Below are 21,093 nucleotides of genomic sequence, written 5' to 3' on the forward strand. Positions count from 1 at the left end.
CCATTGAGCTTGTAATTTGAATGCATTTCCCTTTTTTAAGAGCACATACACGGTCACTCAAAGTGCTTCTAGGGACAGAGAAGCGACCAGCTGCTTCCCTCAGAGTCAATTTTCCCGCCATCATACCATCAACAGCCATTTTCATGTTTTTTTCATCCCATTTTCCTTTCTTGGTTCCTGCCATTTTGATAATAATCCCTGAAATGAACAATTAATTTACTGCTGTTGTTATGGGACTTTCTGCATGCCGGTATTAGGAACAGACATCGTGACTGGCACTAGGGCAAGAGAGGGGTTATAAAGAATCATATATAACAACATTTTTCGTAATGTAAGCATATTAAATCATTGCTTAGGTATGTTAAGTATATAATAAAATATAATGCATAAGAACAACTCGCCTAAACACAATCAGTAATGGTCCAAACTTTAACAGCGTAATACAAAAACCACGTGGTGCTCACTTCACAAAGGTTTCCTCCAGACTGGTGAGGCAAACACTGAGCCCTATGCGAGGAACCAAGTTCCTTTATCACCAGCTATCACTGCATAACTGGTTGCTTCTCCTATCTAGCTTATAAATGTGTAACTACCTGATAACCGGTATTATGGTCTGACCGATAAAAGGGCAACCTCCCCTAATGGAATCACTAAATAAAACAGATCCAAAAGAAGCTGTAATAATCGCAGCACAGACCTGCCAAACAACAGCAGGGGAAAGATACTAACAGAAATGTTACAAGAAGGCTTCAAGCTGATAAAAGACACAGACGACAGGACGTATCACACACCCAATGGCTCCAGCACAATCGACCTAATATACCACAAAGGGCCAAATATTAGCATGCACATAACGAAACGAAATAACCTGCTCAAAATGCCTATCTGGAAGCACCTCCCCTTTGCCTCGCGAATCTGACGTATTCCAAACCTCACCTTTCTCCGAAAATGACCAAACTATCCAGGAAACTCAACACAGACACCCTCAAGAAAAACACCGAACATCTACAAAGAATTGACCAACACATAAAGAACCAAGAACTAAAAGCAGCCTCCAAGGCCCTACAAACTTCCATCACTTCTGCAGCCAACCAGCAACCTGAATGGAAAGCACAAAATGGTTTGACTTCGAGTGCTAGGCAAGTAGAAAGGCTGTCCTAAGAGCACAAAAGATAAAGAGAAACAAAAGATAAAGAAGACACCCAAAACTACTGTACTCTCAGAAAGAAATACAAAGACCTGCTGAAACAGAAAAGAAAAGTGTACATTGAATCGGAAGTGATCAGGCTAATAGAGGATTACAAAAAAAACCATTATCTAGCTCCAAAACCAAGGAAGACTACAACGGGCGGAAAAATAGACATGGAAACATGGGAACACCACTTCGCACACATATTAATACCCTACCCAGTGACATCAGAGACTGTCAGAATTTAGTAGCGTTCAAAAGCAAACTTATTAAGCATTTTCTTACTGCGTAGAGTAAGTTTACTTTTTACTTAATTAATAAAAAAAATTTTTCTCTCTTCTTAACTTTTACAATAAACTGTCTAACTATTATTAATCAGTTAATCTTATAGTACTTTGGTTGTTATTGTATTTGTAAATTTAATATTAATTGTAATTATAATTGTAATTGTATTCTTAATATTGTAGTTGTAATCCCTTGGTAGAGGGGAAGAGAAGGCCTGATGGCCTTATCTCTACCAGCTTAAATAAAAATGAATAAATATTAAATGAAGAAAGCAGAACAACAGCCTTTGAACAAAGGCACCAAGCCTCAAATCAGGATGAATTTCCTCCGTTCACAATGGAAGAAGTGTATAAAACAATCCGTTCATTAAAAAACAGCAAAGCTGCCGAACAGAACGGAATTTATAATGAACATATAAGAACTGCTACCAGCACCCTTATCACACCTCTAACAGATCTAGCAAACCTGTGCCTACAAATAGGCAGCTTACCAGCAGCATGGAGAAATTCCACCATAAAGATCATGCACAAAGGTAAAGAAGACCCAAAGAACCCAAATTCCTACAGGGGCATTGCTCTGGAGAGCAATCTATTGAAATTACTCACCAAGCTCCTCACATCAAGACTCTCAAAAGAAATAGACAATAAAATCCCATAAGAGCAATTCGACTTCAGGGCTGAACGAAGCACACTGCACACAATCCACAACTTGATGCAAGACATCTACGACACAAAGGCGTTCGACAAACTGGACAGAAAAATCCTGGACTCCAAATTAGTCACTGATAGGAAACGACGACCAAATGGTCACCTTAATCCACAACATCCTAGCTATAACACAGTGCACATTAATGATAGCATTAGCATAACAAAGCCACCAGCATGGCTCAGTCGGTTAAGACACTTGCCTGCCGGTCTGAAGTTGCACTCGGGCGCGGGTTTGATCCCTGCTTGGGCCGATTACCTGGTTGGGTTTTTTCCGAGGTTTTCTCCAACGGTAAGGTGAATGCCAGGTAATCTATGGCGAATCCTCGGCATCATCTCAGTAAATACCATCTCGCTATCACCAATCTCATCGACGCTAAATTACCTAGTAGTTTATACAGCATCGTTAAATAACCAACTTTAAAAAAAAGCATAACAAATGACGTCCTACAGGGGGACACAATTAGCCACCTCTTGTTCAATATAGCAACAGACGACGCAGTAGACTCCATATGACATCATACAGAAGACGTTTCGATCTACATCTATGCTGACGAAATGGCGATAGGATCATCCAAGAAAGACGAACTACAAAAAGCAATCAAGGCATTTGAAACATGGGCAGACGCAAACACACTACGTATCAACATAAAAAAAACCAACCAGATGACCTTCCGAAAAGGAGGAAGAGAGTCAGCGGACAACCACATCCTGTACAAACAAGAAGCACTGAAAACAGTTAACACATATAAATACCTCGGCCTGACTACAGACAACAATGAAACCATTCCGAATACATGTTAGTGACAGAATGACACCAGCTATAAAAGCTATGTACAACATAAGATCATTGACCAAACTATCCCTAAACACAGCAATGACCCTGTTTGATGCAAAAATACTTCCAGCACTACCATAATGACGTCGAACTAATATGGAACAGACTCACAGTAAGAGACCTAAGATCAATGGAAAAAGTGAAGGCCCGCTTCATCAAAGCTGTCCTCAGCCTCTTTAAATACACGTCCTCGAGACTGCTACAAACTGACAAAGGAACCCTTCCTCATGGAGGATCTATGTATAAAGCTGCACCTCCCATCCACAAACAACTGCTCAACAACTAGAAGAAAGAAAACAAAAGAGGAATGAAATATGTCCAGAATTCTACTCAACAGAAGCCATGTTGAACAGGACTTGGACAAACGCCAACGAAGAACTATGGCACTTCACAACATCACTGGCACCACACCACCACAAATAAGGTTCTTAGGAAAATATTTGGGCTAAGAGGGATGAAGTTACAGGAGAATGGAGAAAGTTACACAACGCAGAACTGCACGCATTGTATTCTTCACCTGACATAATTAGTAACATTAAATCCAGACATTTGAGATAGGCAGCACATGTAGCATGTATGCACGAATCCAGAAACGCATATAGAGTGTTAGTTGGGAAGCCGAAGGGAAAAAGATCTTTGGGAAGACCGAGACGTAGATGGGAGGATAATATTAAAATAGATTTGAGGGAGGTGGGCTATGATGATAGAAACTGGATTAATCTTGCACAGGATAGGGACCAATGGCGGGCTTATATCAGGGCGGCAATAAACCTCAGGGTTCCTTAAAAGCCATAATTAATGACATAATATTTGTAGGCGTAATTGAAAATATCAAGGTGGGCAAAAGCGGACGTTGGAAACCATTCCAAACTGGTATAATATTGGTAAGAAAAACAGTTCTTGATTTTCAAGAAAGTTGTCTTAATAAAGCGAATCTTATGCTAAATAGATGCACACAGGATGCGTTAGAAAACTTATTTTTTACTGTCCGTTCCATAAATCCAATCCTGGATGCAAATGAATTCAAAACTACATTACGATTTCTCAGTTTTTCTCAAAAACTGAAGCATGGAAATTACGCAGTTTGCGATTCTGAACAATTAGTTGAGTTTCTAGGTACTGATGTAAGTAAGAAAACCCGAAAGTGAAGCTGAATGTGAGCAAATGGAAATTGATACAGGCTAAATTGTAATTTAACTGAAAATAGGAATATCGACTTGAGTGAACAACATGCTCTTTACTATTTGTTGGGATCAGTTCTGTTCAAAATTAAACAAAATAAGTTATATAGTATTTGTGAAAATTGTTTTTCGTCTCTAATAACAGGGATGAATCTATAAATTTTATTAGCACATTGGTGACTCGCAAGTCGTACAAGGAAATGTCACTTGTATACCCTTGTAAATTCGTGTTTGATATAATAATTCTAAATGCAGAAAAATGTGAAACGTTGGTAGAAAATGAGTTGACACTAAAGGATATGAAGTCTTTATTCATTAACACTTCAACTCATACGTTTCCAACTTGTCATAATATTTTTGAAAAATTCTTATCACTGTATTTTAGGACTAGAATATATTTATTGTTAAGCAATTTCACTACAACAATCTGCTAAATGTGGCAGTGGAAGTGTTGGTATAAGAATTGCAGCAGAAAATTGCTGATGTTATTCCTATTGAAGTGGACATAACATAAATAATAGAGTGTTATCTCTAATGAGTCATTTCACTATAACAATAATGTTTATTAATCCTTGTCTCCTGTATTCAATAAACCACAACAACATGTATGATATCGCCTTTAATGACCTTCCTTCTAGAATTACTGCTTATGCTTCTGTGCTGAGCAAGGAGTAAATATGACCGCCACTGCCAAGAATGCGATACTCTCTAATATACACTGCTCTGAAGTGAATCAATGTGATTCAAATCAGACATCTGCGCAATTTGCGCGCATTTCGCTATCATTATTCTTTCTTACTTACAAATAGCTTGTAGGGAACCTGCAGGTTCATTGCCGCCCTCACATAAGCCCGCCATTGATCCCTATTCTGTGCAAGATTAATCCACTCTCTATCATCATATCCCACCTCCCTCAAATCCATTTTAATATTATCCCCCCATCTACGTCTCGGTCTCCCCAAAGGTCTTTTTCCCTCCAGTCTCCCAACTAACACTCTATATACATTTCTGGATTCGCCCATACGTGCTACATGCCCTGCCCATCTCAAGCATCTGGATTTAATGTTCACGACCATTTTCTTCGTTGTCCTATGAAGAAAAATGTGCAGTGAAAGAAAAAAGACCAAAATCTCATCTAAATATTGTACAACATGATAAACATGTTACGTTAAGTTCTAGTCTCAGTGGTATGAGCAATATGAATGGTTAAACAGTAAGTGTAAGAACCGGCATGATGCACTGTTATGTTTGTCTTCTGTTTAGTGGTGATGATGATAGTAAAGAATGGAGTGAAACTGGTATTGCATGTATTAAAAGCTTCCATTGTAGAGCACGAAAACATTAAATTTCTAAGAAACATATTCTTAATTGGGAATGATATAATCTTCTGGAACAACTCCGAATAGAGCATGCTCTATCAGAAGTGGCTTGGCTCTCGAGTCTCAAGCACAATGAAATGGTGAGTCACAATAGACAATATTTTGGTAGACTGATTCAAGTCATATGCTTTTTAGGAAAGCAAGAGCTTGCATTTCGTGGACACATTGAGAGTGATGATCGGTCAGAAAATAAAGACAATTACCTAGAAATATTGGATATGCTTGCACAAAAAGATCAGTTTGTTAGAAAAAAGTTGGAATCCATATCAGGCTTTAAAAGGACTTCAAGTGAAATCCAAAATGAATTAATTAAATGTGCAACGTTAGTAGTGAAGGAAACAATTCAGAAGGAATTTGACTTGATGGAATTCCTGTCAGTTTAGGCAGATGAAACACTAGATGTATCTTGTAAATCACAGATGAGCATTATATTTCGTTACTGTGTGAACAATTCAGTACAAGAACAGTTTTTAGGATTCTTTGATGTATCAAAAGACAAAGCCACCGAAGGTTTATCTACTGTTATCTTGAATGTGATGAAAGACAACAAAGTTGACAAGAAGCTAATCTGTCAAACTTATGACGGTGCTTCAGTGATGGCAAGTTCTCGTGGTGGTGTTAATTCAATAATTAAACATCAGTGCCTTAATGCAATGATCATTCATTGTTACGCTCACAGACTTAATCTGGTACTTCTGTACGGTATCAAAAGATTAAGAAAGTTCGCCTATGTTTGTTTATGATTTGACAGCCTTTCACATATTTTTCAGTACATCTTCAAAAAGATATGTGCCTTTAAGAGAAGCAGGCTTCAAACTCCCTCAAGCAAGCACTACACGCTGAAATTATCACTCTAGAACTACAGCAACTATAACTGCTCATTTTCAGGAACTAAGAAGAGTAATGTCTCATATTATTGACAATGATGAAGACTGGAATGGAGATTCCTATAATGGTGCTGTTAGTTTGTTAAGAAGATTAGAAGATCCAAACTTCTTTTTTTTTTTTTTTTTTGTGTGTGTGTTTTTATCACAAAATATTTGTTTACATTGTCCACTTATGTGCTGCAGATAAAGTTTACATCAAATATCAGCATTTGCAATCATTAAGTAAAACTTGCTGTAACAAATGTAAAATCTCTTAGACCTGGTATTATAAATACGATTAATCTAAAGATTGAGTTAAATGTAAGTTAAACGTAGCCGAGAGTTTAACTGAAAGCGCCTCTCAGTTAAGTTGAACGGTAGTTGAATACAGTTGGTACCACTGGAAGAATAGAAAAGAAGACGATCGCTGCAGTTTGTTTATATTACTGTTTGAAAATGACTGATCCTCTTGGAGATTGTTCAAAGAGAAGCGCAAATTTTTCAGACAGAGAGGTAGAATTATTAGTTAATTTGATTAAGAAATACAATGGTATAATAGAATGCAAAAAAAAAAAACAGATTCCACAACGTGAAAAGCCAAGGCGGAAGCATGGGAGAAACTGTGTAATGATTTCAATTCATCCTGAGATGTGCGAAAAATCTTAGGACGAAATACGAGAACGTGAAAAAATGCAGCAAAAAGAAATTTGCAGAAGAGAAGCAAGAAGTGTATAAGATTGGTGGTGGCACACCAACTACTGTGCAAATCACGCTGGTAGATCATTTAATTAAAAGTATGATGGGAGACAATGGTACAGGATTGGAACCTGTCTATGATAGTGATGTTATTAGTGTACCTGGATCATTATTTCAACAGAAATGGGAAAGAAATCAGGAAACTGTTGAGGATTGCATCAAAGACACCAAGGCACTGAACAATCAGGCAGCATCAGGATTATGTATGACACTAAAAGCCCTAGCTTTTGAAATAATTGATATGATAGTGACACAGATGGAATCGAGATTTGAAGATTTTAAAAACTTCAATTTTGTTGAATTACTCAATGAAAAACAGTTCCTGCTTATAAATCAGTGTTTCCATCACTTAAGTTGAGTGCACTGATAAAAAAGTATCCATACTTTGACAGAGAACAGCTTCAAAATGAACTCACAAATGTATATTCTGACCAAACAAAGCACTTGCCTGCAGGTTTGTTGCTGAAATATTTTTTGAACAATGGCCTAGAAGAAATCTATCAAGAAACAGTGCAGCTCATAAGACTGATTCTCACCTTCCCTGTATTTACTGCTTCGAGTGAACGAAGTACTCGTATAATGCATTGACGAGAGTTAAGACATTTTTAAGGAACTCCATGTCAGATTCTAGGCTGAGCAATTTGAGTACTCTAGCTATTGAGAAGGGTTTGTTGAACAGTCTTTCTAGGGACGACATCTTCAAAGAATGCATCATCGACATCTTTGCAGAGCGAAAAACACGACAAATGGATATATATATTGATGTACCGAAGTACATATGATATTTCCATGCAGATATTCTGCGTCATCACATGATGAAAGAGTGATGGAGCGAAGAACAATTCTCTCCGGCGCCGGGATTTGAGCTGAAAACCCGGGTTCAAATCCCGGCGCCGGAGAGAATTGTTCTTCGCTCCATCACTCTTTCATCACGACAAATGGAGTTTATCTACAAAAAAAATATAAGGTATGAACTTTAGAATACCCATGTATGAATGTAGCTTCGCCACTAGTATTTTGACAAGCATAATGGAGAAGAGTGGAAATCTGGGGAAAGATCTAAAGCAAGACATTCTTCAATCAGCAAGAAAAATATTTGTGAATGTTAAAGAAGAGCTGAACGAAAAGAATGACGTGACTAAACTGGAAAATGAGGTTAGTGAAGTGAGGAAGAAGTTCCATACAAAGAAATCTATGCAGCCGATGACACATGACACATCAACTGTTAATGGCACTTTGGAAACTGGCCAAGCAACGTGAGACAAGTGCTGCCACCTCTTGACGGGAATAAGAAATTCTACTGCGAGGCATTGAAAAGAGATACCAAAAAAACTGTACAAATTGACAGTTAAATCTAAAGGAAAACAATCTCCTGAGAAGATAAAAAGTTTCCTTTGGACAATCAACCCTATAGAAACGAAAATAGGTATCAACACTTTTAAATCACTTAAAGGATGGACAGGTTCTAATAGAAGCTAGAACCCAAGAAGAGATGTGTATTAAGCACAAAAATTAGTGCAAAGTTCGGAAAACAACTACATGCATATGTCCCAAAATTATGGAAATCAAGACTAATTATTTACAACAATCCTCATATCACAGTAGAGAACTTGGAAGAAACAATACTAGCACAGAACTCTGAACTTGATCTGGACCAGGATGAAATATCAGGTAAATACATCATCAGAAAAAAAAAAATCAGAATTACATTGTAATTGAAGCAGGCCATGAAACACGGAAGAAGCTACTCCATCATAAATTGAAAATTGGCTGGCTGATCTGCAATGCAAAGGCATAGGCACATTGACTGCAAAGGCGAGGAAACTTGCCCTCTGCACACAGGGAATCATAAACTGTGAGAATGCACGGCACCCAAAAACGAGGATAAATATATAAACTTCATGACATATAATAACTACACAAGAATGCGGAAAATATGTGTTAATTACTGTATTCTTCATTCCACAGAAACTGTCTGAGTCTGCACGTGTCTTAAACAAGTATAGACAAAACACAGATTACAAGTATGACCACTTCATCTAACTAACTATACACTTGTACGATGATGTAATAGGCTTACCAAAGCAACATAGATCAAATGCGTGCAACTATATCTACAACATTCACGAAATGGAACTTTATAACTTAGCCCAAATTGTTCTATATAAAAGCACAGATATCGCTTTCCTACAAGAACATTTCCAACAACTTGGCTGGATTTCCGAAGTCTTTTAAAATTTTCACACATGGAAATAAAAGGAAACGATCATCTATAATTATAAACAACAGCAACATTGATGTAATAACAGTTAATCAAATCTCAGACGAGGATTATGTTGTAATGGAGATCACCCACAGGAATGTTTACTTCATTGATGCCAGTATACTTGTGATATTCAAAATGAAATATCGAGAAAGTGGCGAAAATCACATACTTGGCAAGAGGGAAAGGTTTAATACTTTGCATGGACACCAACACAAGAAGCAAGCTATGGTATGACATATTCAGAAATAAACAGGGAAATTTTTTTGAAGAGTTTCTAATAACAAGCAATCTGCTTTTGATTAATGAGTGTACAGACATTCCAACTTTTGAATCTACTAGAAGACATAGCAACTTCCTAAATAAATAATATAAAGCTACAGTGAAGGTTGCACAAGTTACTTAGTATGCTCAGTCACCAGGCAGCATCAAAGGCCCCTTTCACACCCAAGTTCATCATGATTACATAGTTCTTCACTGCCCAGAGAACCTATACAAATTAACCAGCAACTACTTTGAGGATAAGGTAGCAACTCTCTAAGTAAATAATATAAAGCAGAAAAAGCAGCAACAAAGAGCTGTCCCCAGGGATCATGATGTGCCCCAGTATTGTGGAATATAATGTACAATAGTCTTCTGAATTCAGCATTTTCTAGACACACAAAGGTGCTGAAGATATTGCAATACTGACAATAGGAAATACCCCATCTGAAGCTGAAGTGTATGCAAACTCAAATCTGGCAAAAATAGAGACATGGCCAAGAGACAACAACATAGAATTCAACAACAGCAAATCAAATGCTATGTTAATAACAAAGAAAACGAACATCGAAAATATCGGCATTCATTTGAACAACAGAACAATGGAAATGGTTGAAGAAATAAAATATTTGGGGATACATTTTGACTACAGACGGACCTTCAACAAACACATACATAAAGTAGCAGAGAAATCCACCACTTTGATCCATATGCTAGGCAGATCTGCAAAACTTCAGTGGGGTCTAGGTCATAAAGTCACTTAAAACAATCTAGGAGGAAATGCCGATAACACTGCTTGTGTATGGAGCCCCACTGTAGGAAGATACTCTAAAGAAACGAGCAAACCTCTGGAAGTTGCAGAGGGTACAAAGACTTATAAACATGAAGATGGCAAAGGCTTATAGAACTATTTCACTTGAAGCCTCCTGTGTGATGGCTAGTATGTCATCAATAGGAATAGTAACAGAAGCAAAAGTGCAGCTCTACAAAGAAAAAATAAATGTAGAGAGGAACTTTATGATCTACCACTATCTGATGAAGACAGGCCATGCACAGCAGAATGAAAATACAGTAAAACCCCGTTTTAACATTCTCGTTTTAAAGGAAAAATCTGTTAAGTCCCAACGAAATTATCATAAGAAAAATGTATTTAATTTTCGCTTTTAAGGAAACTGGTTTAAGGAAAATTCTACTTTTAAGAAATACTTTTCAAGTGGATTTTGTGATAATGAAGCCCGAAATATTGAATCAATTTTCAATAATCAGTAATATCAGCATATTTGATAGTGCATCACAATCGACAGTAATGCTGCACCACATGGTGGCATTATTCTTTATAGTTCTTTATGGTCTTGCTTTGCTTTGCTTTGCTTCCTTTGTTCTTGCGAGTTGTGTGGATCCTGTTTTCAAGTTTTTTTGTTACCTAGTTTAAGCTGTTTATGCATCGTTATAATGGCTACTAAACGAAAGAAATTAACTATACATCTTGATTACACAACTTTTAACACTGTATCACTTCGGAATATGTATGATAAGACTTTCTTGTGTTAAATTCTAACGTACCTTGTTTACATGTTTCTACCTATTACGGATCATCTTCAGAACTGGTCATTACTGGTCTTGACGCCTCTTGTTTTGTTTCCTGTGAGGGTGTGTTCGTATGGTGTAAAGTGGAGTCAAAGAGTGTGTGTGTTCTGAAATTGAGTTGTGTGTTGAGAATTTCATTGGGGTGTGTTTTTGTGTCTGTATCTGTCTGAACACACACACTCTTTGACTCCACTTTACATCACACGAACACAGCGTCACAGGAAACAAAACAAGAGGCACCAAGACGAGCAATGACCAGTTCTGAAGATGACCCATAATAGGTCGAAACATGTAAACAAGGTACATTAGAATTTAACACAAGAAAGTCTTATCATACATATTCCGAAGAAATTAACTATTGGACAGAAAGTTAAAATAATAAGAGACGTCGAGGTTAATTCTCAAATAACACTATCACATATGGAAAAAGGCACGGTTTGCCAACTACTTTATTATGAGGAATAATGAAGAAATTTTCAATACTGAGTTTCAGTGTAGTTTGGGTTCAACCAAACAGAAAAATATTGTTGCCTCATCATTTGAAGAGTTGGAAAATATTATAATGAAATGTTTTGCAAATAATAATTGAATGGCTCCCCCTACAATGTTGTAATCAATATTTCTGTCATAAGTGTCATATAGGTGTAACAATGTTGTATCCAACAGTTTTTCTGATTGCAATAGGTTTTCCTTGAGAAAAGATATGTTGGCAGCATTTTTTTTGCCTCCTCAAATATGAAGAGCGGGCAGGGGCGTGCATTTAGGGCAAGCGGGGTAAGCGCCATATACCCTAGTAGACTTACACTTCAAATTAATGTATCATTTTATCTCATTCACCTTATAAATAAACATTTTTTAATAAAGTGTATTCTGCACTTCAAATTTAAATGTTCTGCATTAACTACATTTCTGCAGTAAGGCAGCTCTTCGTTCACAGCTTGCCTGAAGCCTCATTTTACAGTGCTGGCGCATGCATGGACAGTAGACAAGGATGGAAAATTTCCTCGTACACCACTGTATTGCCTATACGCGCGAATACACAGCAAGAACAAGCACTGGGATTATCGCTTGTCCTGGCTTGTTAAGTTCCTGCAGAAAAATACCAGTGTTGATTGTTGAATTTGGCAGTGTGTGTGAAACATGCGATTTGTTTGTCAATTGAGACAGTGTTCAGGATCTCTCAGTTATTTGAAGATTTGTTTCTTTGTGAGTGACAATTTATGTCGTAGTTTTCTGTGTATAAATTAAATATTGATTAAGAATGGGTGATTCGTTATGTCCTATCGAACAATTATTGAAACACCCATTTCGACTACATTCTTTGCAAGAAAAATTAAACATAACACAAAGTTAATATTTGAGGAGAAAAGGACAAATTAATAAATCCATAATAATACAAAGTGATCGACCATGTCCTGAAATGCCAATGCTTTTTGCAGCTCATAAAGACAAAGGAAAAGAATATAATCGACATTTCCAAGCATCCCAATATCAGAAAACTCAGTAGATTGCAGGAAGTGCGAAATTACATAAACTCTTTTGCTGGCCCTGTCTTATGTTTTCTAAAGAAGAAACAGTTTGGTCTAAAAATGGTTATGATAATCTGAACAATCTGCACAAGCCATTAATAAACATGAAAAGTCACAGGCACATATTTTTAGTGTTTTACAATTTAAGTCATTTGGATCATCTCGAATAGACGTACAGTTAGATTCACAACTTCGTGTCAGTGTCGAGCAACACAATGAAATGGTGCGAAAGAACAGGGAAATATTGAAGAGGTTAATCGATACAGTCTGTTTTCTAGCCTTGCATGAATTGCCATTTTGTGGTCATTGTGAGTCAGAAGAGGCAGTTAACAAAGGAGTATATTTAGGTGCGCTCAATTACCTTGCAAAATATGGCTTAACCCTCAGTCATCATCTGGAAACTTCTACACATTCCGCGGAACTTCAAATTGAATACAGAATGATTTGACTCTCGCTGTAAGTGATGTTGTTATGGATAACATAAAACAAGAACTTTCAAAAACGTCATTTGTTGCAATCATGCTAGACGAAACATCAGACATAATGAATGCATCCCAGCTTTCAACCACTCTTAGGTATGTTGATTCAGACAATGGTGAGATTAATGAAAGATTCATATGTTTTACTGATGTAAGCAATGATAGATCTGCCAGTGGTTTATTCGAACATGTCCAAAATATAGCCACTGAGTATGACATAAGTAACAAGCTCGTTGCTCAAATGTTCGATGGAGCTGCTGTCATGGCTGGACACACAAATGGTCTGAGAGCTAAAGTTCTTGAAAAATATCCTAAGGCAATATTTGTGCACTGTTTCAGTCATAAATTAAATTTAATCTTGTCTCAGTCACTTACGTGTTTGAAAGAGTGCAAAATATTTTTACAGACTTTAACTGGTTTGGGTTCTTTCTTCAGTAAATTGTCCAAAAGAACACAACGACTTAGGAATACACCTCAAAGAAAATGCCTAGACATGCTCCAACTAGATGGAATTTTACATCGCGTCTTGTTCAGACTATAAAGGAACATAGGGATGAATTTATTGGATTTTTTCAAGACATATTAGACGACAGTTCTACCTGGGACAGTGAAACAGTTGTTACTGCACAAGGCTTCCTTACATTTCTGACCAGTTTTGAGACATCACTGTTATTAGTTATTTTCAGTAAGATATTCAGCTACACTGACATACTTTTCAATATACTTCAGTCCAAATCTTTAGATATCCAGTATTGCTGTGAAAAAGTTACAGAAACAAAGAGACATATCCAAAATCTCAGAAAATGTTGGGATTCTATAAGGACAAAAACTGTAGTTTACCACCACGAAGATGATGAAACTGCAAGTAAATGTCGCCGCACAGAATAAGACCCTGAAGTTGCAAGAAAGGCCCTTTACATTGAGATAATCGATACAATAGTTTTTCAGATTGATGAAAGATTTAGTTCTATGCATAACTTAAACTTTGTGGCTTTGTTAGATCCTCAGAAGTACGAAGAATTTAGGGTGAACTTTCCTGCTACTATATTTAACATTTTGAAAGAAAATCACTCGGACATGTTTGATTTTATCAGGCTGAAAAAAGAACTCATTGTGCTCTACACTTATATGAATTTTCTGGACAACATCCATACCAGCTGGTTAATACACTCAAGAAAAAACAACTTGACACAGCATTACCAGAAGTCTATAAACTTGGATTACTTATTGTCACTATCCCTAGCACCACAGCTCCCATAGAGTGAACATTCTCTGCACTTAGAAGAATAAAATCATACCAGCGATCAATACAAAGCCAAGAACGTCTTAATGGGTTAGCACTTCTATCCATTGAAAAGGGACTTCTTCATACAGTGATACAATCTGCCACATTTTATGAAGATGTAATCAAAAAGTTCACAAAACAATAAATATTATTTATTAACATTTTGTAGTACTGTAGCTAAAATAGTGCACGCACGCACACACACACTGGAATATGTGTAACTGGCATGACTACAAAAAAGTCACCCACTGTTACAAGTGCTGCAAGTTCAATCATCGTGCCCAAGATTGCAAGGGAATTCAAACATGCCCGAATTGCACTGGAAATCACACATTAAAGGAGTGCCAGGAGAGAAAAGAGAATTACAAATGTATAAATTGTGTCAATTACAATAAATATAACAGAGACAACAGCATGAACGAGAACCACTCTGCGCTAGACAAAGATTGTCCTTGCCATCAAACAGTACTTAAACGGTACCAACTAAACACTGACTATTAGAATGGATTACCATGGACTCACGTGTGTCCAGATTAATCTGCAACATTCGAGAACAGCGACTAGCAATTTGGTGCAGCTTATTAAAAATCAGGGCATTGACATAACATTCATTCAGAAGCCCTACACTATTAATAATGAATTGGCAGGAATATCGAAAACAATGAGGACATATACAAGTGGCCATAGAAGAAAGAGGGCAGCGGTAATTGTCAATAACAAAGATATTGACGTTACAAAAATCAAGCAAATCTCAGATGAAGATTGCATAGTCGTTGAAATTAATTACAAGAAGAAAGTATTTTTTGCCTCAAGCATGTACTTTGATAGAGTTTCAAACATAGAGGAAGATATTAGGAAAGTTGAAAGAATTCTCACACACATTAAGAGAAGAGGGCTACTAATTCTTGCTGACACGAATTTTGCTATTTTTGGAAATATATTTATTTTTTGAAAATGAATTGTTAAAAGGACTTAACTCCATGCATTATAAACACCTTAAAATACATTGAAAACGTTTCTGAAATGAAAAGTGTTGTAATAAACATGTCAGAGAATAACAGTAGCAATAGTCACTGTAGTTTGAATTGAAGTCACATAATTGAACCAGATGGCATACAGTTTTTTTTTCTTTTTTTAGTTTTCTCAACAGTAGAGTCATTGGACTCAAGTCCTTTTAACAAGTCATGATTCAATTAGACATTAACAACATGAAGAAACTAATAAATTATCGTCACTTTCGTAAGTGAATAAAACTCAATAAATATTATGGATAGTTAGTTAAAACATAGAGCTAAAAGAAAACTAAAACATGAAGTATTACTCAAAGATATATTAGTACAAAATTTGGATACGAAATGTCTAACTATAGACAAATACATACTGGTTTACCACAGGGATCAGTTCTAAGCACAATGATGTTCAATGTTATGATTAATGACCTCCCCAGACTCTAAACCAAGTTGAGAAAGTCAAAACAGCACTTTATGCAGATGACTCGGAAATATGGACATCAGTCAGCCACAAACACCATAACAAATTCGGTGAAAAAACGAATGAATTCTTGAGGAGGGATTAATTAATTTGGCATCTTGGTGCAATGAGAACAAAATAATAGTCAACACAGACAAAACATACTACACAATTTTACCTTATGTCACAAAGTACCACAAACTCTCATTAAATATAATAACAACATAATGGAATATAAACCTTCCATCAAATATTTGGGGATTAAATTGGATCAGAAATTAACATGGAAAAAAACCATATAGAGGAAATCTCATCCAAAACAAGGCAAAGATTTACAGTTCTTAAACGACTAGCTGGTAGTAAATGAGGATGTTCCAGAAACACTCTAAACCAGCCATGGGCATAAGAGGAGAAGTGAAAGGGACGCAGAAACCCTGTCCATGTCCTTTTCACTTACACCGCCTTATAAACAAGTGCAGAGTAAGGCTCTGTGCATCAGTGGTGGATTTTAGGCGACCAGTGAAAGCCGAAAGTTTGTAAATCCGTCACTGACCTTCCTGTCTGCTAGTACGGCAACAAAACATAACTGTCTCAGCCTGGTAAGGTGGAGTGGGGAGTAAAGAGATGGCATGCAATGACTCAATCGAGCTAATAGCGCCCAAGCCTGCCCTAAACACTATTTATAAAACATTTATCAACCTATACTTCCTTATGCGAGACAATTGTTGAAAGATGAATTTCAAGATGTTATCTTCAAACATATGTACCGTATCTAATCACAAATGCTAAGGAAAATGTATACATCAAAATGTAACCCTTCAAACATTTTGATTTATAATTAAGAGTTTTGGTGACATGATCATTAAAATAATGCAAGAAGAAAGAATTTTACATATTTACAATGTAACTTATCTCACATAAATTAAAACATGTATGAGAACAGTGTAACGCACACTACTGTGTGGCACAAAAGTCACTAGCCAAATTGAATGCATTATTCTATTGGAAATGACTACTATCTCCAGTTTACATTTAAGTTTTGTGATTAGGCCATGGTAAACAATGCTACATGTGTTTTTACTTATACTTTGCAATTACTGAGAGGTGAAGGAAAAATCATTATTGCTTTGAAGCTAGTACAGCTCTGTGCAGACAATCACAGAACAAGGGAACTGCAAACATTTCCAAAACCATCCCACCAATATATAGGTAGTTCATTACACAAATTTAAAATGTTTAGTGTGCTCAATATGAAATGAAGTGATCATCCTAATTAACAACATTCAATGGCTGCGATCACAAAAATATCACTCAGTGCTAAAAGGTTAGTGTGCTATGTGATTCAAGAGAGTAGTATTAGCATACTCTAGTATATACAGTCACAAAGCTCAATACGTATCCACAGATAGCTGCTAACCACTAGGATTGCTACTATCGCTTCATTACAGACAATGTGAAATAGTACTTGCACAGTCTATTGTTCCTAGTACCCTCATAAACTCAAGCTTCGTGGCTGTATATACTAGACTGTGGTATTAGTAGAGAAACTGAAGCAGGAAGCTTATTAATAGAGGTTCAGTTGCAACACGTGCACCAACATGCCAAAAAGGAAATGTAAATTCACTAATGTTTTCACAAGGAAGTATGTGTGTTACATAGCAAGGAGAAATAAACTCGAATCACACACAGTTTGTCTCCCAGCAATGTTTTCTGTAGCACACGCAGTAGCATGTTTGCCTGCTGGTTTGGAGTTGTGCTTGGGTGTGGTTCGATTCCCACTTGGGCTGATTACCTGTTTGAGTTTTTTCCGAGGTTTTCCCCAACTGTAAGGTGAATGTCAGGTAATGTATGGCGAATCCTCAGTCTCAACCCGTCAAAAACCATCTTGTTATCATCAATTCCATTGATGCTAAATAACACAATAGTTGATACAACATCATTAAGTAACCAAGTAAAAAAAATATATGTTTCTACTGTAAACAAATGCAGGTCTATTATTTTAACACGAGACTAAATTTTCTCTTTATAGATGCACAAGATTTGTAGTGCATATGTCTTCCAAGACACAAAGAAAATTTTACAAAATTCTACCGGTACGGTACTTCAGATAATATTCTTTGTTCAGTTTACACAATCATCAGATCATGTTAGAGGCAACACTTTCATTTCCCACAGTTCAACATCATGTATCACACAAATCCATGGACTGCACACCTAAATTAAATGTGAAGCTTCATTGTGACTTGGACATTGCTAAGAAAGTGTCATGTGCACAAAAAAAAAGACAGAAGTAATAATTAACAAAGGTAGTCTGTCCTACAGCGAGCTCCATGGGTGTGGGCATTGTCATGCATAAGGATGAAATTCTTGCCAGCGAAGGGAGCGAGACGATTGTAAGGTCTGCTAATACCACTCATTCAGAGTGCCTCCATCGACGAAAACAGACACCAAAACGGATATCATCTCATACCATGATAGAACTACCTCCAAACAGTGTACTTTCGGGGAAGTTTCAAGACAAATATCGCTCTCCACTCTTTCTCCACAGTCTCTCTTTAACATCAGATAACTGGAAGCAAAATCAGCACCATTAACCAATGGTCCACAGTCGAATTTTGGTGTTTCCGCACAAACTGTAATTGCACTGTCTGGTGATGTTCCTCAATGTTTCGAGACGATTTTTGGCCTGGACCATAGTTGTGGGAAATATCACATGATATGGAGAATCAGAACCTGTCATCCATGATGGATGTAGACCTATCACAGCCTGATTTTGGTCATCTATGGTTGGTAACCAGTTCACAGAATTGCTGTAAGGTACATTGGATGCTTTCATGATGGTATTAGCTGCAAAACTAATGATTCATCCACCCTCAACTAATGTGCCATCTCTCGCAATATTTTCTCGAATAAGAGGCATCTTAACTTATCAGAAACTAAAATAAAGTTGACTTATGACAGAAAATGTGCCACATTATCAATAGGGGCCACTGCACAATTGTAACCTTTAAAAGGTTTTATTATTGATACATGTCGTAAAACCATAAAGCACACAGCCTGATGCTCAGGGATAGAAAATGGCTCATGGCATGGCATTTTGTGATCTCTTAACATCATATTCATCTCAAAAAACATTCAATACATCTCTCCTTAGTCGTAAAACCTTTTCAACTTACTAATATACTCTATAAATTGGTGGTTTATTGATGATGATTCGATTTTTTACGAAGTGATCCAATTTTCTTTGCTGGTCAGTGTATTTCAGTAGCATTGAGCCATTCTGAACTGCTGAAACCAGGGGAGTATTTTTTTGCTATTCCTGTAAACAACGCTAATGTTGAAAGGGTGTTTTTTTTTCTTGCACTGATATCAGCAGCAGTCAGACCAAAGGAACATTTTTAATTGACTGAGTCAAAGGTATTGTTTTAGTGAAATATAATTTTAAAAATTTCAGTTGTGCAGAGTTTCATGATTAGGTATATTTCAAAGAAGTCAGATGTTTTGCATAAGATTAGTTCTTCAGAAAAATATAACTGATGAGATTCATTGATAGCTATTCTTTATGAGTTTAAATATTTTAAGAAAATATAAAATATATATATGGTACATATTTTGAGTTGCATTTTAAGATTTTGATGTTCAATTTGTCTACATTATCCTACCCATGTCTTACATTTTCATGTAATGTCCTACATTTTGAACCATTGTCTCCTATATTTCATTCAAATAATCTGGTAATACTACCTAGAAGCAACATCATAATAGCGTACCTAATATAGCGAACATAGTAGGAATGGAACAATATAATTTATAACACTTTGCCAGGGATGTTATAACCAAACAGCAACAAAGAACCAAATATAAATTCAAGTAATGGTGATGAGATTTTTTCCACTTTGCAATAAGAAGTATTACTGAGAAGACTAGGAAGTACTAGAGGAGAAGAAACGATCATGCTGACCACATGCCAGATTCAAACATAAGAAAACAGGACAGTGCACTCCCAAAAAGGAATAATAAATGTGGAGAGATCACAGAAAAGATGATAAGACCAGTTCCGACAATAGTCAGAATAGACTGTACAGACCTAAGATTTAGGTGTGTTTCCTGAAATACAGCATCCTCTCTCTCCTAAGGGAGAGTGTTTACTGTAATTTAATTTCCAATATCGGACTTGATGTCTGAATTGTGTACATTTTAGCTTACTTTTTGCTGAAAATTTACATCAAACTTATACATACTTGCATACATGAATGACATACTAAGCTAAGTGATAATACCGATACATTTAATAAAAAATGCAGCTCAATTCGGTCCAAACATCTAATGTAAGGAAGAATTCGAGTGGAATACTGTCCGTTGTCTGCTGGCCTCCAAGTCAATTTTTGCTGGATCAGCCATCACTTCTCGATCAAGTTCAGGTTCTGTCTCTCTGTTAGGTTATGCATAGCATTTTTTTAATGCACGAATGTTTTGCACACTTTACTTCTTTCGGTTCTTGACATTATAACCTGCAAACATAATGATATTTTATTTATCTCATATTTTTCTGTGGGTAATAAGCCACTGCCATTTCATTAGGTGAATAATCTCAAATAAGTTCACTCAATTGCTGAAGTTCGGGGATAACAATTAAAATACTTATTTAATTACACATTCTTTCATAATAAGGAATTTTCCATTCATCCTTTACCATTAATCTCCACTTCATACAGTGCACTAGCTATATGCAATCTGTTCCATTTTCTCGTTGTTTACAAAAACAAACATCCTTAAATCAGGTCATGAAAAATCTTATTGATACTTTCGATTTATTCTGGAACATTACTGAAATTTTAATTTGAAATCATATATAAGGCACTGACGACAGTAAGGGTAAACTTAGCAATGACGTCAGATGATATATTTAAAGGATGCATCAGTATCAACGGTTATTTGCACCTTTTTACTCCGGTCATTTTAAAATCACAAAATTTAAAATAACTAGAGTCGACGGCAATTCGGAAGGCGGTAATCTGCTA

At 36.4% G+C, this 21,093-nt stretch overlaps 1 protein-coding gene across 2 annotated transcripts in view; it reads right to left on the reverse strand.

The window, feature by feature from the left end:
• Positions 1 to 21,093, reverse strand: part of LOC138704893 (pseudouridine-5'-phosphate glycosidase-like) — a 436,469-nt gene that overhangs the window by 359,536 nt on the left and 55,840 nt on the right. The window contains exon 9 of one of the 2 annotated variants that reach the window (XM_069833285.1): positions 15,179 to 20,583. The exons of the other annotated variant lie outside the window; for it this stretch is intronic. Coding sequence (XP_069689386.1) covers positions 20,577 to 20,583 — 7 coding nt within the window. The 3' untranslated portion in view covers positions 15,179 to 20,576. Of the gene's footprint in view, positions 1 to 15,178; positions 20,584 to 21,093 lie in introns of those variants that run through there. 2 annotated transcript variants of the gene reach the window in all.

Source organism: Periplaneta americana, chromosome 8 (assembly GCF_040183065.1).
Source record: "Periplaneta americana isolate PAMFEO1 chromosome 8, P.americana_PAMFEO1_priV1, whole genome shotgun sequence".
In the NCBI taxonomy this organism is placed as follows: domain Eukaryota; kingdom Metazoa; phylum Arthropoda; class Insecta; order Blattodea; family Blattidae; genus Periplaneta; species Periplaneta americana.